Below are 25,153 nucleotides of genomic sequence, written 5' to 3'. Positions count from 1 at the left end.
GTGCCATATGTCCACTTCATATTAATGGCTTCTCCTGACACTATGATGTATTGCCTGTTCTTGAGTCTGTTTCTTTTCTTTTGTCTTCCTGAGTTAAGCAGATTTTTTTCTTTCTTGCTTTAGTTGAAAATCTTTTATACTTCAAGAGCTTCAGGGAGTAGTTTCCGGGTACCTTTCTGTGTTTTCTGCAATGAAATAGAAAGCAGCTCATGGATTTCCCAAAGCCTAGCCCAAGGGAGTTAGGATTGTCACGTGATTGTGACATTTCTTCATTGTGGTGGACAGAGGTCTCCCCTGGACCTATTCTGAAAGCTTCCTCCCCATGAGGGATGGAGGAAGGAAGCAAGCACGCAGCCTCCTTTTGTGGAGAGTCTCCTTTGCAAGCAGGCTTTTTGCTTTAGGTAATCAGCTGCTCTTTGCATGTTTCTTAGGAATTGCAATGTGATGTGTCTGTAGAGGAAGATAACAGGCAAGAATGGACCTTCACACTGTATGACTTTGATAACAACGGAAGAGTCACACGTGAGGTAAGCTAAGTACAGCTGCCCCTTTGTGTGCAGCATTTGCTAACAAGAGAAGTGTTTTACAACAGGAACATTTTTTCTTCTATGAAATAGAGATGTCCTGCCAACTTAAACAGCAGTTTCCATGGACCCTTCTCTCATAGAAACAATCCCACCAGTAGTTTACTGTTTTCAGATGTACTGTACCACTTTTTAAGCTGGTTGTTGTTTAATACCTAGGATTAGCCTTTAAAAAAGTAGTATTGGCATTTGAGGAGGAAAAATATCTGAAACAACTGAACAACTAAACATATTGTCAAAATAAACCCCTGCAGATGTATATTGTTCTGGCTTCTTTCCTGCTTTTCAGAGTTAAGCTAACCAAATAACAAGGTTGCTTTCTGACATTCTTTCCAGTAGGACTAACTACACTGTTCTGTTGTTTTCATTAATATTAGGCTGATCTCTGCCTCCTTCTTCCAAGTATGAATAACATTGCTGATATTTGTTGGAGGACTGTAGTGAATGGCTGTCAAAGCATAGCCATGTGTAATTTTTGTTACCAAGATATCTTCAAGTTGTATTTCCTGTGCAAATAAGAGGACATATAGATGATAATACAGTCTTCTTTTTTTTTTTCAGAACTATTTCTGTCCAAATTGAAAGATACTTCTAGAATAATGTCTTTTACTGAGATTTACTGCAATGTGTTGTCATCAGTTTATTTTGCAAGGTGTTTTCTGGCTTCCATGCCTTCAGGTAACACGCTGAAAATAGATGTGTTTTGTCTCTCTTGGCCCTTATGCTGGTGTCGGTGAGAATTACTAAGAACCAATTAAAAGAAATAAGATAAACACTGAAAGTTTGGTGGCCTTAGACACCAAATGAGGAGAGAATTTTTCCTAGAAGACTGAGGCAAATTTCTTTCAACGTTTAGGAACAACTTGCCAAATGTCGTGGTTGTTCAGGCTTTTTAATGTGTATATGAACATTACTGCTAGGCTTTTTTAATTGTCTCTACTCTGCTAGTGCTTTAGATAGGCAAGTGAAATCTGTGCCACTCATGCAACAGGGTAAGCAGATGAAAAGTTCCAGGCCAAGTCCACAGTTTCAAGTGGGAGGATGATATATATAGAGAGAGGGCAAGGAGAAGGAGGGGTGGGCTGAGGAAGTAGTATTGTATTTGTTAATTTATGGGGAACAGAGACCAGAAAAATAAAATAATTTGCCTGAAGTCTCACAAGAACCTAGTGGCAGATTGAACCCACATCTTTCAAGGCTCAGGGCTAAGTCTTCATTATAGGATTGTCATGACTCACAAAGAATAGAGGAAAAACACACAAAACTCAAACCCACACACATGTGTGTCCTTAACATTCAGGCATAGAATTCCTATTAATGTCAGTGGGAGTTCCATGTGCTGAACATAATAAGAATATGCTTTTAAGTATGTATGCAATAATTATTTGTGATTATGTGGTACACTGAAGAGCTTAATTTGACCATAGTTAGAGAATATGTTACAGCCATGTTCTACCTATCCCTGCTACAAGAGCAGACTGTAGCTTAACTGAAACCAAATCTGTGCAGGGATTGAAAATTATACTACTCTGAAGTCTGGAGGTTGCTACATTCAGGCTTGAACCTGTGCCAAAAAAAATTCTTTTAGCCAAGGGACCAAATAGGTTGAGAACTTTCAGCTCTTTACATGTGACCAAAGATAGAAACGTATACTATGCACCATTGCCGAATTTTTCAGCTATATTACAGACTTCTTTTGCAAGCTGTTCCAGTGCCATTTCTATAATCTATCTTGCTGGTTGTCTTTTGTGGAATCCAGATGCAATTTAAGAGTTGTTTGTGCAAGAATGACTAATGATAGCAACTCACAGATATTCTTGGCCACAAGAAGGTATTTCAGTCTCTTCATGTGACATAGAATTTCTTGTTCTACTAGCCCTTGAGAGACTAGCAGTCAATGCAGTGAGCCTGATACTGTCATTTGTTATGCACTTCTCCTGCTCCAGCAAAGGACTTAAGTGATGACCATTAAACATGTGAATTGTTTCAGTTAAAATGAATGGGACACATGCTTTGAGTTAAAAGTTTGTGAAGCACATTGCTGGATCAGGGACAGAATGGACAGCCTGAGGAAGAGCCTTGATCTGTACCAGTGCCGTTTAGTGAGCTGATGAAAATGCTTTCAGAACTGGTCAGCTTTTCTAAACAAAGGTCCAGTGTTCTGGTGAGAAAAGCTTAGTATGGACCTTCTCTCCTTCTTTGAAAATTGCAGTTCAATTTCTCCTGGATTTATAGCTGGATTTAACAGAAAGATTACATTTCTTAAGTCAGATTTCTATCTGCAGACCTTGAGGTGCTTTACAAAAAGAACTCAGGTTTATCATTCTTATTTTTCATGTCGGAAAAGCGAGACACTGAAAAAGGAAGTGACTTGCCCACCCACATCCATTTCATTTGATTCACAGTCATTGTGTTTAAAACATTCAACTTCATGTCCAGAGAGTTTCCAAAGAAATATGTGATGTTAAATTAAGTTTATAGGAGACGTGTAGGTGGGGTGCAATTTTACAATAGCCTAAATGTTTTTTTCATTAAAATGTTTGAAAATGGTAAATAAGATATGGATTTAGTTACTGGATAAAATTTCCCTTGGGTTTTACACAATGACAGAACACTGCAAGAACACTCAAATTCCATCTTAGTGAAACTTCTTCTGGATCTTAACAACAGCTTCAGAACTTAACACTGCTTTGGTTTCCTCCTAGAGTCTGTATGACTTATTCCATAGTCCTTATGATTAGAAATTCAGATCTAGTCATGCGTCTTGAAGAGAGATACTCATTATGAAAGCATCATTATTGGGATGGCAAATTATAAAATGAGCATTACTGTATGTTATTGAACTCTTGCTTTCTCTGTCTTAGAAGACGATCTTTTTTTCAGTCCTTTTTGGTGTAGCGGGAGATAACTTTTACTGCTCTAATATGTATATTACAAAACTGGGCTAATGTTTCCCTTCATTCCATAAGCTGTAAGAGGACAATTCATTATGTACTGCAGGCCTTTTTAGAACTGACAGCTGCACTGTAATTATCTTCACACAGATATTTGTAATAGGACTTAAAACTTGGGTAATTGAACTAATGTGTTTTGATCCATGAGGTTTTATATTGAGCTCTCTGAATGTAATTACACTTCATAAACACTAGCTGCTTGTTGTTGTTGGCAATCAGTTCTTTCTTGGAAAATTGAGTTTCTTTGGTGAATGGCTGCGCAGAAAGTTGCTTGTCAGGAATGAAAAAGGGAATTCCTTCTATGTTGAGGACATAGCAAGTGAGGCTCCTTTCAGGTTCCATACAAGAATGATCCAAAAACGTGCACGATCAAACAAAACTGATGCTGGAATGAAAATGTCCTTCTGTATATAAAAATCAGACTACAAAGTACAAATGAGACATTTGTACTTCTATTTTTCTGAGGGAAAGGTAATGAACTGATGCTGACGTTTCTCTGCATGCATTTTTGCATCTTACATTAAATGCCCAATTTTTCCTCTTATGTTTTCTTTTTTCTTTTTTTTTTTTTCCCTTTCCCTTTTTAGTTATTTTTGCTCATATCCTCTGTAATGAGTGAAAAGATTTGAGGTTGTTTCTACATTTGGAACTCAGCACCAAATCTTTGACTTGGGGAAGGAGACTGGGTTGGGGGGGGGCTGCCATTTATCAGCCTGATCCTCATTTTGAAATTGTATCAACTTATAATATAGAAAGAGCAATGGAATCAATGGATAAAGAGGTAGCACCAGTCTGTATCACAGAGGCCATCGTTTCAGTCATTAGATTTGGTGGATTTGTTTCAGAGACACGTATTAAGTGAAAATACAACATTCCCTTTTGTCTTTGGGGGGGGGAAACCAAAGACATCTCTTCCAGACAAGTAACAAAGAGTCAAACAGTGTTTTCTTTTAGTGTTCTTAAACTCACTGGGTATTTTGGAGGGTTTGCGACTGTTGCGGATTTTTGTGTGCAAATATTTAGTTCTTTTAAATTAATTGCTCTGGAAAATCCTCTTAGTTTCTTTTACAGAAGCTCTAGTTTGGTAACTAGTCCTATGATGATAAGCTATGCTAATACTGGAAAAATAGGATCGTCCCTGTACTACTAATGTTCCTTAGAAGTGAAATATTAATACCCCAAATAAGGACTTTCTCAATTGCATGAGTTCTGTAAGGAATGAAGAATACTTCAATGTAATTTATTCTTAGGTTTCTATTAGTTTCTTTGAATGTTCTAAATTCCTGCTCATCTCCTACTGAAGATCTCTAAAGTATTCTGTGGGCACATGTGTGAGTGTAACATACATAAGTGACCTTAATTGATCACTTTTTGATATTCCTAATGCCCGTGTCTCTGGCAGGCTATTAGAGTTGGTCTTTTTAATATCCTTCATTGTAGTAACTGCTTGACAAATTAGGATGTGAAAAACATACAGATTAATACTCTTAAATCCTCGAGCCCTGGAAAACCAACTGTAGTGTTCAGGGTTGGACTTGATGACCTTTGAGGCCCCTTCCAACCTTAGGAATACCAAATACTGAGTTTGTATAAGCAAGGCACACATAAATACGGGTATGGCATGTGCTGACTACCCAGCAAGCATTTGTTTTCCTCTCTGAGGAAAAAGATCATAGTTTCAGTTTTGTAACTGTTGATTAAACTAGCTATCTCATCAGAAATTCTAGACACTAGAAACTCTTCAGAAGGTATGTTCATGAGCCTATTTCCTTCTAAATATAGTCCATTTCTATAAAGGAGATAAATATTTTGTTTTGTTTATTCTTATTTCTCTTTTACCCATTTAACATACAAGTTTAAAAATCCACAATCATTTTTAACTAGAATTAATTTTTAAGCACATTTCACTATTAAAGGAAAAAAAAGCCAAATAATATTTTTGGAAAAAATGGGAAGCACTGAAAAATCTATACTTAATTATGTTAAAAAGGAAAAAACCTGAGAGATATGGGATGAAACTTTTTGTGCAGGCATTTCCAAGCAGTCTTAAGCAAATGAGCTGCAAAACCATGTTACTAGTGAAAATCAGAATTCGTTGTGCACAGAAGTTAGACTCTTTGGTAGATGGTCTCTAAGAAATGCTGGTTGATGTACTGGAAGTGAAGAAAAATTAACTTTTATTCTTGATCTTTGCTGCTACGTTTCCTGAGGACAGTGAATGCACGAGTTGGTGTGTAGAAGGCAAAGCTGTCTTGATAGTTTTAGGTAGTTCTTTAATTTAAATACAGATAGTGTTCAGTGGGACAGCTTTCAAGGGGAACATTAATTGCCTCAGTCTCCTGGCAGTCTGCTGCAAGATGAAAATTCTTTTGGGGTCAATATAGACATAACTATGAAATACAAATTTCATAAGATATATTTTAATAGTCTAGTGCTGCTGGTTTGACAAGAAGCCATTGCCATATTAGCTGCCAAAAACAAAAAAAAAAAGAGCTGTGAGAAGGTAGATTTACTCACAGGTCAAAACTCTGACAGAGATCATTCCTACCACTTCAATGCCTCAGGAATTTGTATGTTACAATTGTGAAACTTCACAACTGGAAAGCAATAGCAGGTTCAAGCTGTCTTGTAGATGGTACTTACTCAACCAGGACCTTGGTAGATGACATAGTAGGGAATGAACCAAGCAGACTTGTTTGACCAAATCAGAACTGTCAGTTTGCTAGAATTCCCAACCCCAGATTAGGACCACAAGAAAATGAATCCTATAATAAAAAATGTTGTTGTCTGTATTTAAAAGATCAGCATAAGCATTAAGTGGTTACTTAAGGATATTTCATAGTTTCATAGTTTCATAGTTTCATATTCCTAACCTCGATCCATGTCCCTTCTGTGCCAGAACACACAACAGTTCAAACTGCTGTGGAGTGAGCTGGGTGTTAAACATGTAATAAAAAGAAAAGGCAACAGAGTATAAGGCCACAATTTGACCTGATACCTCTGTGCAGCCTTTTAAGGTGCTGCGAGCCTGGATATTAATTTGGGTTCATCTGGGCCTGTTTGGCTGCGATAGGGAAATTGTCCTGATGTGATGTGTGTGCACATATTTCTGAGTTGCCAAGTACATGTCACACAAATGTTGTCTTCCTTTGACAGTGTCTGGAGGCACTTTTTAAACTGCTGACTCAAGCACTTCGTTGAGAAAGACACAGAAACAAGGGGCAGATGGTATGCCAGTTAGCAAGTTAGACCTCATCACTGGAAAAAAAAAAATATAAAAGGACAGTGGAAGTAAAGACTTTTTATCTTTGCTTATTGAAGCTAAAATGGACTGGATGATCAGCTTGTATAAACATCTGGTTTAGTTGAAAAAAGGAAGGACAGATTATGGTGAATGAAAGTGTTGATAACAAACTCTTGATAGTGTGGCTTTGTATGGAAAAATGCCATCCATGTTGGCTAACCAACACTTGTTAAGGAATTTATGGAAATGGCACCATTCGCTACAGCACTGAGTGTGTGAAGCTCTGTTAAGACTAGAAATGGTGCTTAAGAATTCTGCTAAAGGGGAAGGTTTGGAGGTGTAGGATTATAGCATAATGCTCCTAGAACGTAATTTATGAGGGTGTATGGAACAACAGATACATTTTGCTTGTCTCTCTGTGTTCTCTTTTGGCTGAATTTTTCTCATAGATGACATAAAAGTTCAGTCCTTCATGCTGGCAGTCTGATGTGGCTGTGTCTGTTTAGACATCTGGCTAAGTTTCAGATTAGGGTGGAAGTGTGAGAAGTGAGCTGTGCTGAAGAGCTATGAGGTGTTCACCAGATTGTTACTGAGCAGACTTTCCCTCATTCAAGCTTTAGACAGTGCTTCTTGTCAAAATGATGGAGAGCAGCTACTGACATGGTAGTAATAGCCCATATGTCAGTGGGGAAATACAGACTGTAATTTCTGCTCTCTTTTTATCAGTATTTTGTCTTGAAATCAAAAGTTTGCAGAAATTCCACTGACTGCAGAAAAGTTAGAGAGGCTACATGTTAAGACAGTCTGGGCCCTATAGGATTTAGTTTTTTTATTCTACCTGTTGAGCTAGAAAACCACCTAGTATAAAATCATTTGTCCTGACCATAAGGTCAATATTTCACTAAATTCTGTGTGAGTATAAATTAATATTTCTGTGTCACCTTTAAAGCTGGTTAGATAATGAGGACTGTGTGGTATATTGGTACTGAAGTGCTGGAACCAGTGGGGGCATTGTAAACTTTGAGCTGCTATTGTTACAGACATGACCTCTGTGCAAAAGAAAAATTGTAGATGTTTTGAATTTTTGTAGACCTGATTCTCAATCCTCAGAACCAGTTTTACTTAACAAAAGATGATTTAGATACTTCCTTTGTGCTCATAGACATCTGGAAAGAGCTTAGATACTGGGCTAGATCAAGAAATAGGAAGACCAAAATAGAGAAATTCTCAGATATATATTGAATAGGATCTTTATAGCCTATAATGATCAGTATGCTTTGGCCTTAGGTTGGTTCTCAAGATCAATCTAGGCAAAATCCCTTTGAGGAAATGCAGTGAGCCAAGAGATCTTCTTTTTATCCTGGAGGTTTAAGACAGTGCCCTATTTGAGTCAAGCTGGTTAACCAAAGAGGCCTTTGGGCATCACCAGCTATTCAACAGTGCTTCACCTGTTTGAAACAACTGATTTATTAAAATTGGATAGTGTTCTTTCTGATTAGTCAGACATGTAAGCATTTGTTCATGTCCCATTGCCTTCAAAGAGATGTGTGAAGAATGTTCTGTCATAGGCATGACTAGATCTGTTGCTCAAAAATCTAACTGGCTTGAATTTTGTAAAATAAGCTAGACCCCCAGACACATATGGTAGAGTGACACTGAGACATCATGCATTTCTAAACCTGAAGTTCTAAACTTCTCTTATGGGTTTTCCTCTATGTAATCAACCATTTAGCTCTCTGAAGAAAAACACCCCAAGAAGTAGTAAGACTGCAATGTCCAAGACTTTATTCAATTGTGGTATTTGTGTTGGTATTGAATATTCAATTTTTAGTACAGTATGAATAGTTATCCCCAGGTCCTGTTGAAAACAGGAGAAAAGGAAAGGCAGAACACAATCTTGCTGATTCACACTTTGGGAAACTGGAATACCTTGAACTGTTTTTATTGTTTTGATCTGGTTTGGCCCATTTCAGAAATATTATGCCATTTGATGAAGATTCTAAGGTTCTGCATGAGTTCAGCTCTTTTAAATTCAGTGACTTCTGAAGATATTTCTACAGTTAATAGTCCTAAGTCCAAAAGAGTTTCAGAACATTTTCACAGTAGTTTGCCTTTTTGTGTTTCAATCCAACTATAGGATATTACCAGCTTGCTTCATACCATCTATGAGGTAGTTGATGCATCCGTAAACCATTCTCCTAGTTCCAGCAAAACTCTGCGAGTGAAACTTACTGTGGCACCAGATGGCAGTCAGAAGAAAAAGAGTATCTTGTTAAATCATACTGGTAAGGATGTGCAATCAGCCATTGGAAAAAAATTCTAAATACTTCAAGAATCCTTTAAAAATCCATTTAAAATTTTGTTAATACAGATAAATGTATACTCAAATGCAAATAATTATGTGGGTATTTTAAACCCCATGAACCTGCTTTATGCTCTTGGATGCAAAATTGTCTACCCTTCTTTCAGTGTCTCCTAATTAGGGTTTCCCCTCCTGATTGATTGTTTCTTTTTGGAAGCATCAATAACCTATCTGATGTGTTGTCTTTCTGTACTGCAGGGCAAATTTAAGGCCTTCTCAATTTGTGCCACTCTAACTCCACAGATATACCTAGTTTGCATGGAAAAAGGTGTAGTGGTATAAAATTTTTTTTATCAGTGTACAGCTATCACTGCTGCTGGATAAGAATAAGCAGTTAAACATAAGTAACCTTTATAAATCTATGCATAAAAATTGCACATTTTTCTGTAGTGACAGAGCCTACCATTATAAAAAGGTTTATGATTTGGCAGCTTATTCACCTTATAGTCACTGATAATAATTGTATCAGCATAATTATTTCAGTAGGTATAGTACTACTAAATGAAAGAATTTAAAAAGTATTTAAACAAGTACTTCAGTAGAAAATCTGGGAACCTTATCCAAAAGGAGATCTTTGTTACCTTGGTTTTAATATATATACCCACTTCAAGTGCAGCATAAGCAAATTTGCACCGCTGGGGAGCTATATGATGCATTACTACAGAACTGAGCTCCAAATGGCCAAGCCCTCCTGAGGGACAAGCATGTCAGTATGAATGTGATTCCATTTAACCTGCCACATGGCTTACAGCTTGCAGCCTAGCCTGACTAATGTCCTACAGTCAAGGTTATGCATGACTAAAATATGTCATGTGGACAAAAGCATTTTTGAGAAGGCTACATGAAATGAAACTTAACATCTTGATCTACCGACAAGAAGAAATGTACTTGCAATGTAGCATGTCAGTTATGCTGATCAGCAAGGACAGTAATGTGAGAATGGTGTATTTCTCTTGTTGGCAGATTTGCAGAGTGCCAGGCATAGAGCTGAAAGCAAAGCTAATGAAGAAGTAAGAAGCTCTGAGAAGAAGCAGCGGGCTTCTCTCAGGTAAGGGGAAAGAACACTGGCTCCTGACGGGCATTGCATACCTCTGAGGAAACATCAAGCACGGACTTCTTGCTTGCTTTATTTTTTAAAATTATGTTAAAATAGAGGAATTACAGCTCTTTTCACTATGAAGCTGTCAGCAGGTTCCATGGGTGGTTATTTTGTATAATAAACTGGAAACAAATAAACCAAAAAAAGCAAAATCTATGGCGCCCATTACTCTCTTTTTCTTATTCTGTTCACCCTTTGGAGGACATGCGGTGTCTTTTCAGATGCCATCTGCAATTATTGTGCCTGCTACTGGAGTTTTTAGCACAGCCTTTGGCTAAAAGTTTCCTAAAACCTCATTTTCATAGAGGCCAGCTCCTTTCTCTGTCCGCCTTCCAACCTATCTTTTTCATTGGTCAGCTCAGCTCACAGCTTTATTGAATCCATCTTGTTTACTTCTCCCTGCCATCTTTCCTCCTAAAGGAAGCAACTTTGAGCTAGCACCAGATGTATGGTGCCTAGCAGAAGGAGGAAAGAAGGGAGCTTGCAGCAGAGCAGCGGGCAATAACCTTTACAGCAAGTGGTGTACACAAGCTTTGTCCCACAGAATGAGTGATAAGAGGTTCCAGCATGCTGGCTGCTTCATGCTCCATTCTGCTGATGTGGTTCTGGTTCATAGCAGCTGTGGGATAGCTCAACCCCGCTTACGAAGTTGATTTGTACATTTGGTTGGAGAAGCAAATTCATCTCCTTCTTGCCTCTAAGTGACTTAGCGGAATAGGCATCTCTGCTGACTGCAAGAAACCATGCCTCCCTGCTGCCACATGAGCTTTAGATCAATTTCCTTACAGGTTTAGTCGTGAGATAGCTCACATGTAGGAATTACCCTGGTTGCTTAGAACCTTTATATTTAATGTAATCTTGCAGGAAAATTGGGATCATTTATTTTAAATTTTTTTTTTTTTTCAGAAGTTTAAGGATGCATTTTACCACTGGAAAAAAGATTCCACTGTTGGAATCCAGCCTATGTGACTTAGAGTGCATCCATTTCCAATAAAGCAAAGCAAAAGCACACTGGTTTCTTTAATGAGCTGCATGTATACTTGCAGCCATCTACATATGAGATAACAAAAAACTTTTTAGCAATCCCTAACAGAATGTACATTATTTTGGATGCCAGTCCAGAACAGGCCTTTTTACTCTGAAAATACGTAAGCATGTGTATCTGTCTAGTTATCATGAGTTCTGCCTACCTAATAGATATTACCTGCACTGGACTTCAGAGTATGTGATAAGCACTTTGGTTTTGTAAATACTGAATTTATTTTACAGACAAGAATAATGTTAATCTCTCATCCATGTAGGTGTGCTAGTCCCTTTTCTGAATTTGATATTTTAATGGGTAGGAAAACAGATCAAAAGCAGGTAATTTTGATGCATTTTAATCAGTAGCTCGAAACAGGTCAGTATAGGTTTTGTCTCTTCTAGGATTTTGTGTTTTGTGCTAAGGTAGAGGAAAATGTTTGTTGAAATGCTACAGTAATGACTTTGAATCATTAGTTGCATTTGTTTCTTCAGCTGCAAATGAAAAAGAAAAATAATCCACTTTTGTCTTTCCTTGGATTTAGGGATACTTGTCCAAATACATAATAAAATTATCAAAAGAAAGGACACTCAGTCTTATTAAAAGTGACAACAAAACTGTGCCTTCCTTTTTTTGGACAGATTAAAAATGCCAGTGAGTTATCCCAGAGAGTAAATCCAAGCACAGTCACATTTCAGTTAAAAAGAAAACTAAAATTACTGCTAATTTTCTGTTAGCAACTTTGTAAAATTTTTTTCTGTGAACTAAAGAACACTGTGGTTTTGCTTGCTGGCCTAGATGTGGTGTTCAGATTTCCCTCTGCTCATTAGCAAAGGTTTGTCCTGTGAGAATTTAATAGGCTGGTTTTGTCTGATACTCTACTGCAAAAATCCCCTTTCAGTTTAAAGTCACCCTCCCATCCACCTCTTCTTGCAAATGTACTGGTTTTGTGAACAGCAGCCATTTCCACTTAAATCCACAGCCATAAATGCATCAAATGTTATGGTACAATCTTGGCTCTGTTGTATTTGTCCTTCTCATCCCTTTGGTTAGAAGCTTCCTAGGCAGAACATATCTGTATTTTGAGCTGAGCAGATCAGCATCAGACAACTGTTAGCATCTGACAGCTTTTATTGCATCTCATTAAACATAGACAGGAAAAGGAATGTCCTGTTCACACTGAGTGTGTGTTGCAGGGATACTTTCACACTCTGACCAGAGTGCTAACCCTCAGGAGAGCTGTCTGAGGCTCATATCAGAATCTCATGATGTTAATGCAGAAGCTTCCCTTTTGAAAGCAGCAATGAGGACTCCTGAGAAGTGCACACATTTCACAAATTCAATCACTTAGGAATTCTAGGCAAGGTGTGATTAATATTCAAGATAAAATGGATAGAAATGTTTTTATCCTGAAGGTGGGTGATAGGTGAGTTAGATTTTTTTGTTCATCTGCTCAAAGCTACAGGCAAGAGTTTTCACCCATAGGGCTGAGACAAGTATCAAGTAGCTAGATTCACAGCTAACTTGCCTGGCATGTGTAGTACAAAATGTATGGTGGAAGAGAACTAGGAGACAACTTTGTGGACTGGATATCTTCACACCATTCTAACTTTTTATGTCTTTATTGTAACAGGGAAAATATGATGCATGCCAGCCTTTAAAACATTTTCATTTTACCCACAAACACACATTCTCACTCCTTCTTTCTTTCCTGCTTAACTGATCTCTCCCTGACTGGCTTAAACTCTATTATCAGTGAGCATAGCTTTCAGGAAATGTCCCTTCATTTTTGTGTCCCACATTCTGTCACTGCTCTGTTCCCCTTGCTATACAGCTGTGTTCTTATTACCATTGGATGACACTCCAGCATGGGAATTCTAGAAAGGACTTTCATGCACACCACAAACACTTAAGCAGATGCCTTTTTAAATTAAAAATCAAACCAAACAAAAAAAAAAATCCCAGTGACAACACTGTATATATTTTTTAATTCTTTTTAAATAGCTGTGCTTGATGCATGGTTGATGCATGCTTGTGTCTTCCCTTGTGTATGCAGGACAGCATTGTGGGGCTGTATGCCAGGCACTTCGGTTCTCAAAGTATTTAAGGTTCTCTTTAACAGTGGAACTCATGTTTCATCAGTATCTAATTGCTTCACTGTGCACATTTGCATGTATATTGCTTGAGTGTCATCTTGCGTGTAAGCAAGCTATGAGAATGTAGGGCTGTGGCAATACTGGTGTAGTTCATCTGCACACTCTTGATGAGAAATGGAATTTATTACAGTAACAAAGAAACAGGTTCCCCATTAACTGGGTTTTTCAACAACCAGTGCTGTTGTATACAGTGTTGCTTAATTGCGTTGGATCAAACCAAATGTTTTGTTTCTGAGTTAGCTGAGCATTGTCTTCAGGACTTGTGCAAGTCCCAGTGGCTTCCATGGGCAGCTCATGCCAGGCAAGTTCAGTTAGCCAGGTTCTAACCCCAGAGATCTTTTATGTTGACCTGTGAAAGTGTAACAACCTGGAAAGATGTGTCTGAGGCAGAAAAGGTACTAAGTTGGCTGTGTGTCCAAAAAACTAAAGAATATCTGGACATTCCCTCTCATTTGAGTGTACCGCTTGTCGCTTCTGGAGTTCAAAGCTGACTGAGAGTCTTTAAAGCTTACCTGCTTTCCAAGCAGACTCTCCTCTATTCAGGAGACTCTGCCTCAATCAAAGTAAAGCAAAAATGATCTTCCAGGTAGGTCAAGTCTTGCGACTTTTATAAAAGAAACTGTAGACATGTGTCTGACAGAGACATACAGGACTCAGTTCTGCAGTGTCCCTGAACAGTAATATGGTAGACCAGGAAAGCAGTTTATGCCATAGCTCAGTGGGATCAGCAGCCTCTGAGAACCTGGAAATTTGTTAATAGACTACAAGCAGAACGCTGGGCACCATATAGTACAGAGCCCATATTTAGCAACTGCTATAGTATGCAAGGGCAAATTCTGGCCTTAAGTTCACATCAGTGCAATTACACAGTTGAATAGCAAAGTCTGTCTTGCAGCCTTTGAGACTGAACTATCTGAATGACACAGACTGTGACTTAATCAAGAGTTTTCTGCTTATCCTGTTTGTTACATTGAAAATATCGTTTATGTCTGCAGACATCCATTTAAATTGCTAAATTAAATTGTTTGGCATTATGGGCTACAATACTGTAAACCTCTGCCTGATTTTTTTCTGCCTCATAAATGAATGGTATTTCAGATATTCATTCTCAGGAAATAGTTCTGCTATAAATAAAATTGCAAAGCTGAGCAGGAAAAAAGAGTAGAGATTCTGAAGCCAACGGCTGATCTGACCTTACTAATTGTATTTTGGAAAGCTGCAGTTATCTCTGGGTGTCCTACCAATACCTTCTCTTCTCAGGCTCTCTCTGGTTACTACACCTGTGCTGTTGCCTGTCTTTCTGAAGCAGATATGCGTGAATGTTTATCTGACACAAGGCTTACCCCAGCACTTCCTGACAGCAGTGGGAACAGTCATGAATCAAACAGCAGGTTTTCTTTGGCATGTACAAACTGAAGAATGAGTTGAATGGTTTGGCCCTAAGACAGAATGTAATAAACCCTAGGAGCATTTTTATTTGTTTTTGCATGTGTGATGCAATTTGAAAGCCTCCTTTGCTTTGCAACATGAGGGTCGATTTATATGAGGGGAAAGAACAGTCAGTTCAGGCCTATCAACTTAGCAAATCTGGTCATCCAGAAGTTGAAGTGTTTGTTGTTTATTTGTGAGCAACTCCTGTCACTTCAAAGGGGCCATTAGTTGTCGGTGATAACAGATGGTGACAACAACTTTGAAGAACTTCTGCTGAATTGTAATTTTGTTTCCTGCTGATAGATATCATCAGAGTGAGAACAATCCAGAACAAAGTGGGTGCTATCGTCATTGTGTTGATGAGAACATTGAAAGAAGAAACCACTATTTGGATCTTGCAGGAATAGAAAACTACACATCAAAGTTTGGGCCAGGTATCTGGTAATTTATGTTGCAACCTTTTTGTCTGTTCATTCTTCCACATCAGGGGAAGTGAATTGTGAATGTGTGTGATTGGTCTATAATGACTTACTGGAAGGAATAGGACTGTGAGTACTGTAAGATATTTACTGGTGGTGGTAGTTTCACAATGGAGTAGCTAATGGGATGCAAGTGCTGCTTTGAAGTACTTGTTTGTGTAGCTAAACTTAGAGGTGAGCCCAGGAGAACAATCTTTACATCTAAATTAAGTTTGGTCTGTGGGTGAGCCAAAGACTTATTTTTGGATGTTGGAGCTCATTCCCAAGATGATACCAGCACATATTTTATACTCACTACTGATCCAAATATAGGAGAATGTGGGTTCATACCTGGAATTTTGGCTTCTGTGTCCAAATCAAAGGGATTTAGATTTCCTCCCTTTGCCTGTCCTCTTCCAAGATTTTACTGTTCCACTCAGGAATTTTGGTGAATTTCAGATAGACGATGACAAAGAGAAGGTATTGTGAAGACTTTTATACACATGCATGCCCCCCCACACACATGCATTCACTCTTACATACGTATGCATGTATATTTGTGTGTGTGTGTTATTTACTAGTCAGAATTATTAAATGTAATTAAACTAGACAGCTGTAATTGCATTCATTTCCTTAGGAACAGTTCACTCTGCTGATAATGCTGTCCCTGCCAACTGCATGCTACTAATTAAAACTTTGAAATACTAGATGACTAACTCAGCTTGTTATTTCCTAGGATCTCCTCCAGCAGCTCAAAAACATGACCCACCAAGCAGAGTTGTGAATCAGACTAGATCCCGTTCTCATGAGCCTGAAACCTTCCATGCTCATCATAGGAAGTCTCAAGTGGTGGATCCAAGCCATGTCAATCTGGCTGAAAGTTCGTATTCCAAGATTGCAGAAATCCAACAGAGGCTCCGGAACCAGGACTCAAACAAGCACTTTGTGAGGTCTCCCAAGGCCCAGGGCAAAAACATTGCCCCTGTGCATCCTGGAAGGGCTGTTAGAAATAAACCTTTTCAAGGGGCATCCATGCCAATGCCTTCCCCAACTGCACGTGTGGGCCAGAATCTTCCTTATCTCCCCTTGCAATCTCAACAGGTTCACAAGAAGCATAAGCAGAGGGCAAAGGAGAATCACCAAATGTGCAAAACTTTCCAGTCTCCAGGGACAGTTGTGGAAAAAGAACACGTGAGAGACCTGCCTACAGTCATTTTATATGAAGGCCAAGTTGGACAAATGATACAAAGACACGAACACCACCACCACCATGAGCACCACCACCACTACCATCACTTCTACCAGACATAGAAGAGATCCTGCCAACATCCTCCAAAACTCATCACATATGAAGGAAATACATTCTTGTGATAACAGAACTAAGGCATTACTATGATTAATATTATTGTTACTCCATTAATATTCATCTAGCATATATTTTAGAGGTTATATGGAACTCTTGAAACTTACCCTATTTATATGTTGTGGAACTACATAGCTTACTTAAACACTTTGTGGATTGTTTTATTCTTTTGGTTTTTTTTAAAGTGGCTTGTAAAACAGCAAACAGCCATAGCTTTCTGAGCTGTGACTTAATGCACTTCTTTACAAGTACTACTTCCATTGTAATAGGAAAGATACTTCAAACACTATTGCAGACATCTAGCTTACCACTCTGCTGTATGTCGGCTGATCGCACACAAGCCTTTTTTTCAGGGGAGCAATGTTCGAAGGGTTGGACTCCAGAGATACTCAGAATAATGGGAAATACAAACAGCTGCTACCTCTAGTATTATTCAGATTTTATTTTCTTTTTATTGATTGTAATGTGCTACAGGGGAGGGGGGGTTAATATACTGCATTCACGTAGCCTGTTTGTGCTCGCATCCTTTCAAATTAATTATCTTCATAATTACAAGGAAATATCAGCTACACTTGTCAACAGAGCTACATTTGTATGACTTACACATTATTTTCTTGGAGATTCTTCACCAACACACGTACAGTCTGTTACATACTGGGTAATAGCTAAATATACTTTTATTTTTGGTTTTTCTCTTGCTTACTTTCCATTCTGTTTGGGGTAACCCTTTGAAAAGAGGAGGATGTGAAATGGGGTTTTCAAAAGCATCACTAGTCTTCAGTGCTTGGGCCCATAAGTGTCATTCATGGGGGTTTGAGAAGGAGAGGGGTTGTTGGGGTTTTAGTTTTGTTTAAATCCACAGTTCTTTGTTTTGAGAAAGAATTGAGGAAAATATACTTTCTCACTTTAAATGTTGGCAAATATATATAAAATATAAATATAAATATATATATATAAATATGCACACTCTCAGGTACATTTTGTTGTGTTTTAAAAATCTGTGGTTTGAATAGTAACATTATTTTTTTCCACAACAGTGACTTTTTAGCATCATATGCCATGGCATTTTCTTAGGTGCCTCCAGTTTAAATTTCCCTAGTACCTGCCAATTTGTGCTTCTCCCATTTTAGAGACAATTCAGCATGTAAAAAAAAGTATTCACAGTTGTTCTGGCCTTTTTCTGTATCAAAGGGCTTCCATTCCGTGAAGGAGAATTAGACCATACTCACAAGACCGTACTGGCTGCTGAGAAATTTGAAGGCCAAAAGCAAATTGGAACAGTGAAAAAATGGTCAGTACATTAAAATTTTACTTTCTGTGGGGCCCAGATTTGTAATATATTCAGCTGGGGATTGTACAGTTCACCATTTTGCAGGCAGAAAGTGACTGAAAAGCACCCAGCGTTGCTTTTGGAACATTAAAGTTGAGAAATCCTCGCATGAAAAATGTAATTTTTCTTGAAACATATTTGCTTTTGGTTTTAATTATTTTAAATGTTGTGGTATTTTGCCTATAGTATATATTGTAAAATGTAACTATCCCACGTTGTTATAAGCCCTTTATGATTAGGGTATTTTTTTTCTGACTAGACTTTTGTTCAGTCCAAAAAGGGTCATTACCTTGAAGCTGACCAGTGTCAGGGGGATGTTGTCCTTTCCAAGAACGTGGAGAGAATCAATTTTTAAAGAGAAGTGCAAAGCCTTACATTATTGTGGAATTGGAATAGAATCACTTCTTCATGGAAGTCAGGTCCATCTCTTTTCTCCCTGGAACAGCAGTTATTTAGACTTATTGTCCTCTTTAAAGAATCTGGTTTATTTTCTTTTATTTTAGCTGTCAACAGCGTGTTCTGTTAAATCTAAAAAAAAATTATGTTTTTAAATGTGTTTGATCTGTGTGACAAGGATACTGTTTTGTTTATTTTGAAAATTCCTAAAGTCCAAAAATATTTATACACAGAATTTTCTGTATTGCAACTATGAAAAGGCCACAAATTTGGTTAGTTACCACTGAGTTGTTCTAGTCTAAGCCTTTTTTGCTGCTTGTGTATCATTCTTTTTCAATGTGTATATATAATTATGGACTGAAAAAAAAAAAAGAAAAAAAAGGCATTTATATGTCTAGTAGAAGGAGTAAGCTTATTTATAACATAGTGTTAACAAAGTCTGATGTATTCAAGTGACTTAGGTTATACTGCATGCAAACACACAAGTGTACATTCCATCTAAGAAGGGATGCCATGCTATTTGGTTTGAACGTGTAATTAAAGTTGCTCTCTTTTCAGAGGAGCATATGCCAGAAAGACTGGGAGGTGGGAATTGTTTCTTAGTCAATTTTTTATTGAAGGTTGTTGATGAAAACCAAAAAATGTTCTGGAAAATTAGGATGCTTTCTGCCACAGTATTTCTAAGAATCAGCAGCAAAGGGGCATAAGTGCTCTTTCACCCAAAGGTATTATTCTGGTAAAGGTTACAGAACCAGTAAGAAAAATCCCATCCGATTGAAAAGTGTGCAGTAGCTGTGCCAATAGACTCTGGAATGTAACACAACTGACCATTGGTTACAGCCTTGCATCAATTTGGTTTGGTTTATTATATTTGAAGAGACAAATTCTGCCTTGCTCAGACTGTGTGAAATACAAATACATCTCAATAACGTGGCATCCCCATACTAAAACTTTACACCAGCCATGTATGAACAGACAGTATCTGAATACTGTGTTGCAGTTGTGTTATGTGCATTAAGTGTGAATAACATGTAGCACAGTTTCTTTTCACAGAACCTTAACTTCCCTTATCTTTTAAAAAGTTTGCTTTTCAGTATTTTGTATAGTAAATATAGGTGGTTTTGACTAAATGCATTATTTATTTAACAGCAAAAAAAATGTGCCAAGAGAACCCCCTGTTAATTAAAGTTTTTCTAGTTTGGAAAGTATATTTCCTCCTTGTTGTGGATTTCAGGGGCTTATTGCAATTACTGTCAGTGCTTGCAGATCCCACAGATGAAAGAGCTTGCATTAACATTTTTGGGAACAGGATCAGGCCATAAGGTATGAACTGGGTATGTTTTAATTTTGTATTTGAGCTATGAGGTTTTGAGGCTAGATTTCTTGTCCTCCCCTATTGTTAGACCTGTGAGTAACTGATTTTTCAGCTCGTTATTAATTCTGAAAACCATTTAAGAAAAAGAAATAAAAAATTAAGTTGCTCAAAACTGTGGCTGAATCAGAATTTTAAATAGTTTCTAATAGACCAAACATTTCATTTCTAAGAAAAAAAAACACCTAAATTTAAGTATGTTATTAATATTTAAAAGTAAAATGGAGTGGCATGAAGTAATTTCAAGTGAAAAATTCAGCTTTTTCACTTGCTTTGTGCAAAACCAGAAAACATAATTCAGTAAAACTAAGCCAATCCCTAAATGTGCACTATTTGCTAAAAAAAAAATCAACTGAAAAATTTTGCTCACCTCTACCAGCTGCAAATTTTGGGAAGCCAGGCTTTTAAAAAAAAGGATTGATAAGCTCTTCTCACAACTTCATGACCACCTAATATGAAGTAAACTAAGTTATGGATAGTGAAACCTCTGGCAAGATTGCCCGGTTCCTACTGGCTCCAGCATACCTGTCATTTCATTCCAGGAATGTGGATTTGAAGTCTATATAATGTGCAGACAGTGATTTCAGTATTTATTTTGTGTGCTTCTTACTGCTGATTGTTTTGTGGTAGCTAATATTAAATGGAAGTTTACTATAGGAGATCAAGCTGGCAAGTTAATTTTGATTAGCAGTAAATACTGTGCTTTATGCTCATGTCATTTGGAGGACCTCAAGGCACTTGAAACGAGATCTTTGAAATATTAACACATTATTTAGTCACTGTTGGAAATTAAGACCCAGTTCTGCCCTTGGATGGTGAAGTACAGGTTCTCCTGGCATATTGGCAGAGCAGCCCTTCAAGGCCCTATCAAATTAATAAGCCACATGTATGACCTCTATAACTGCTTTCCTACTGTTGTCATCATGAGCAAAGAGCAGCAAAATACATCTGGAGGAGTACTTTAAAGGGATGCATGTATGTGTGTGTACATATATATGTGTGTGTGTGTATATATATGTATGTGTGTGTGTGCGTCCTCTGGCAGGTGTTAGTGAATGGCACACGATGGATTCTGACGGAGGTGATCTTTCATAAAGGGATAAGTACTGTGTGTGCTCAACGGTCTACAAGTTGCCACATAAATACATGGATATGACGGAATGCTTACTGATCTCCATATATCATTGTGTACCTCAATTACTGAATGACAGATTTCATTTGTATTCCAATTAAAAGGAAAGTTTGGCCCCTTGGGGCCTAGATTATGCTTGAGAAAAATTCATCATGCTAGAATATTTGCAAAAACATTCACCATAATTTTTTGCCTGGAGTAACAGACAAGAATGTTCATGTTTGGAAATGTGTCAGCTAATCAAGTCTCACCTTTAATTACCTTGACGCAATTCATCAAGATCTGTGTTCTCAGACATGAGTTATTCATGGTTTTGCTGGGAACCAAGTCATATTCAGCATTCTGGTCGTTGTCAGCCTTCTTTTTTTTTTTAAATCTACCAAGCAGAAACACGTTGGAAAATCCATGAAATAAAAATTGAACTTAATGTGTTTTCTAAATAGCTTCTTTCTGTTCTTTTCTAATACATTCAGCAGCAAAACCCCAACCCCAGCTTACCACACACTAATTTGTTTTCTATTTGTTTGTATTTTATAGATGTTCCATTGATTTGATTTGGAAGGTGCTGTTTTGAGATGTTTTTTTGGCTTGTGAACATTTTAAGTGTGCTCAAAACAGGCTAAAATGAACAGATGTAGAAAAGCAAATAACTTTATATTGAAATTACTCATTAGACAAACTTACTTGAGGTTGGGATTGTAGTTATTAAATAATGAGGTTTTCAATGTTGCTTTAATTTCCTTTTATATTTCTGTGTAATTCTAGATAATTCAATCCTACTGAGCCAAAATGAGAGAAATCATATGGATGAGGTCTTCTAATTTCTTTGTTCTAAGCAGCATTACTTAAGAACCATTCAGACTGATTGTTGTGAGGGTTAGAGCTGTGATGAAAAACTGGCAAGGGGGAAGGATGGAAAGATTTGAGAAGCGTAGGCATAGCACAACTGGCTGACAGAGGAGTGAGGGGAGACAAAAGGCAGGAAAATACTGTACAGAGAAGCTATATTCATACTACTTTTTGAATCATTTATTGTTCATAAACAGCAACAGTATTTCATAGAATGCTTTTCACTGGGAAAGCTTGAAAGACTTTCTAGAAGAGGTCAATCTCCACTGTGTAGTGAAAGGTGCAGTGAAAGCTGTAGATAATCACCACTGGGCTGTGGCAAAACAAGAAACCATGGCCCAGTTTCCTGGGTCCCTGTCCACACTGACAGGGTGTTGTGTTCTTTTAGAAGTGGAGGTGTTGCTACAATACTCTTTAGAACACGTTTTGAATAGTAGCATCATTTTTTTTCCTATTTGATTACAAACACACATAACTTGGTCAAATGTTGCCCAAAGCTTTGATATCTGTCTGAATTTTTTGAAAGACTAAGCACTAACTATGCCTGTGAAATCTACTGACAAAGTATAATCTTTATATCACAGGAAATGGCAGACTGGACCTGTTGGCTGTCTCATCAGCCTAACATTTTGGGGTCTGAGAGTAGGGAGTTCTAGAAATGTTGTAAGAATGTTGAAGATGTAGTATTAAGGGGCTTCATAAATTTGCCAGTAGGCAAACATTAACAATATCTGGCATACCGGTAATTATGTGCACTGTGCCTTCTTGGTTTTATCAAGTCTATGAAGTGGGGTTTGTGTCTACCTTTGAGTGCCTAGTCCGCGTAGACAAAGCAGCCTGTGATCGCTACCAGCTAAGAGGTGTACGCCATCGATGAGCCTGTAGTTTGTGGATGGACATACAGGGTTCAGATCCTTCTGGTGCTGAGTGCTTATTTTTGCACTTAATCCTTCCCATTCTGTTTTATTCATGAAGTATAGCACGGTGAGGCTTTGTGAATTTTTTAATAAAACACCTAAAAATCTGGGCCAAATTTGTCTTCAGCTTCACAAATGGAAGCCAGAAGAGCCCCATGCATGTTTTGGAATTTGGACCATCAAATGCAGTTTGCTATATGAGTCACCATGTTTTCTTGTACTAATTTCAGATATTTGATAAGCTCTTTTTATGGTTTACAAGTTTTAAAAAGACAAATAAAACTTTGTAGATTAAAACGCTGTTTTGGAGGTTGTATTTTGTCTGTTCTCAATGGAGCTCTGTGAGTGGTCTTTTTCTGTAGGCTTTAACTTAAACCTACAAAGTGACTTTGGAGTGGGTGTTTATAGTTCCTCGCATGCTTGTTCACAGGATAAGACTGTTGATGGATGAATAAAGTGCCACTTGAGGTTGTTAACAACCAGGACTGGTAACGCTAGTTCAACTAAGATAAACACTGAAATGCTATGGCAATTAGCCTTAAGGTCTCACTTGGCCAGTGCTGATTTTAAAAGTCATAGATATGGTTCTTTACAGATACCCATGGCCATGGGATCTGGAGCTATTTATTCCATCCTTCCTCTGAGTGCTTTATGGACTCCTGTATAGTGTGTGCCCAAGGGCATCTTTGCATACTGAAGGTGCCATTAGGAAGTAGAAGTATGAAAATTGTAATGTTTCAGTCCAAAGCAATTAACCCTCTCACCCTGCAAGGAGTGTAATAGAGGAAAAGCTCAATTAAAGAGACTCGGAGTTTCCAGTAAGTGCAAAACTATGAGGGGAAAAGTATGAAGCAGCACTGTGGGCCTCACATTCCTTCTGTCTCTTTACAACTTTCTCGGGGAATATTTTTTTACTTTCGGTGTCTATAATCACAACTTCTTGGCATTTGAGTATGCCATCTGTTCAGGCCATAGCCCTCAATGGCTCTGGACATGTGACTTCCATGGGTTTCAATAGAAACGTTGCGCAGCTTTACTGGAGCAGCAGATGTAAACAGAAGTACTTCGATTTACATTCACTGAGGATCAGGGCCCCAGGGTACTCATAGCTTGCACTGTATCGTGGAGAAGCTTTTGAAATAGTTTTCCTGGTCTACTGATGCTAAAATCAATTAATTTAAATATTTCAATTGTGATGGCTTATGAATCTGCAATACAGTCATTCTAGCTAGTGACTATGAACATCATCACTATAATCCCTTTCCTTTAAATTCAGCATTCACAGGATATTATGTCTGCAGATTGTTCTAACAATAGTTAATAAAGTTTATTTTACTTGGAGCCTTTATTCATATAGATATTGCTTTTATTGCCCACAAATGTAAAGGAAATCCTCTGAACAGCACACCTCACCATGAGCATCCTGTGTGCCCTCTTACCCGCCTCCCCAAGGATGTGCAGGACAGAGTCACACCGAAGAAATGGCCTGCTTCCAGGAACACAAGAGGTACATTCACTATGTCTGTAACCCTGACAGAGAAAATGGAGGAGCCAAAATGATTCTGAGGCAAGTAAACATTCCTTTTGCTCATGAGGGGCATCAACATCTCCTGCTGCATAATCGCTCCCCTCAGTGCCAATGTGCTAGGTTTCTGCAGATGCTCTGGGACATGGAACATGTAGTTGCTCGTACTCAGCAAGGTCTTAGATTCCAAAATGCTTTTCCATCCCTTCAGTCAGTGATAGGATACATTTGGAAAGATGTCACTGTGAAAAGAACTTGAACAAGACAAGTTTTCGCTGTTGACTCTCTGCTTGTGCCCTTTCATGGGTTTAAAATCCACTTATCTGAAAGCACCAGTTACATTTTGTCCTTTCTCATCATTTAAATGCATCTTCTTGATCTGAAGAAATAAAAGCAATTTTAAAAATTAGATATTTTGTTTTCATATGTGCTGCCAAGTCTGATACTGCAAAGTAACTGCTGAATTGGCACACACAGTCTGAGAGAGGCAGCAGATTTAGGAAGAGAGAAGATAAACCTTATTATGTTTCTTTGCCAAAGGAGAAAAGAAACGATATTGACTTAAATGTGGGAAATTTAAAAGGGGCCATATGTTCTCACTTTGTGCTTTGTTTCTAATAGATAGACAGAAATCTTTGAAGTGTGGATTGGCACAGTAGGGTGCATGCTTCTGTAGAGAAAAGATGCTAAATGGGGAGGATGTGAGGGGGCACATGAAACTCTATTAGCCATGCAACAGCAAAGAGAGAAAGGCAAATCCAATGATAATGTACATCTGTTTCAGGGAATTTATAAGCTTTGAACATTTTTTATGTGCAGATAAGTGGATCCTTTTCTTACCATAACTTAGAACTTCAAAGCAGATTGTGTGGATAATGCAAATTGCTGAAATATGAGATTTTCCTACAAAGAGGTTTCCAAAAATGAAGGAAAAAAAAAAAAAAAAGAAGGGGGAAAAAA

The 25,153-nt window shown here is 37.9% G+C and overlaps 1 protein-coding gene across 2 annotated transcripts in view; it reads left to right on the top strand.

Annotated features, from left to right (window-relative positions):
• NKD1 (NKD inhibitor of WNT signaling pathway 1) overlaps window positions 1–23,891 on the top strand; it is a 147,110-nt gene extending 123,219 nt beyond the window's left edge. For both annotated transcript variants that reach the window (XM_068150547.1, XM_068150546.1), the window contains exons 7-11: window positions 432–527; window positions 8,920–9,067; window positions 10,108–10,192; window positions 15,155–15,285; window positions 16,046–23,891. In XM_068150547.1, coding sequence (XP_068006648.1) covers window positions 432–527; window positions 8,920–9,067; window positions 10,108–10,192; window positions 15,155–15,285; window positions 16,046–16,620 — 1,035 coding nt within the window. In that variant the 3' untranslated portion in view covers window positions 16,621–23,891. The remainder of the gene's footprint in view (window positions 1–431; window positions 528–8,919; window positions 9,068–10,107; window positions 10,193–15,154; window positions 15,286–16,045) is intronic.
• The last annotated feature ends 1,262 nt before the right edge of the window (window positions 23,892–25,153 follow it).

This window comes from Melanerpes formicivorus, unplaced genomic scaffold (assembly GCF_026170545.1).
Source record: "Melanerpes formicivorus ecotype bairdi unplaced genomic scaffold, bMelFor1.0.p_v2 SCAF_20, whole genome shotgun sequence".
In the NCBI taxonomy this organism is placed as follows: domain Eukaryota; kingdom Metazoa; phylum Chordata; class Aves; order Piciformes; family Picidae; genus Melanerpes; species Melanerpes formicivorus.
Note: the sequence above shows the minus strand (reverse complement) of the source record. Positions and strands in the feature narration are given on the sequence as shown.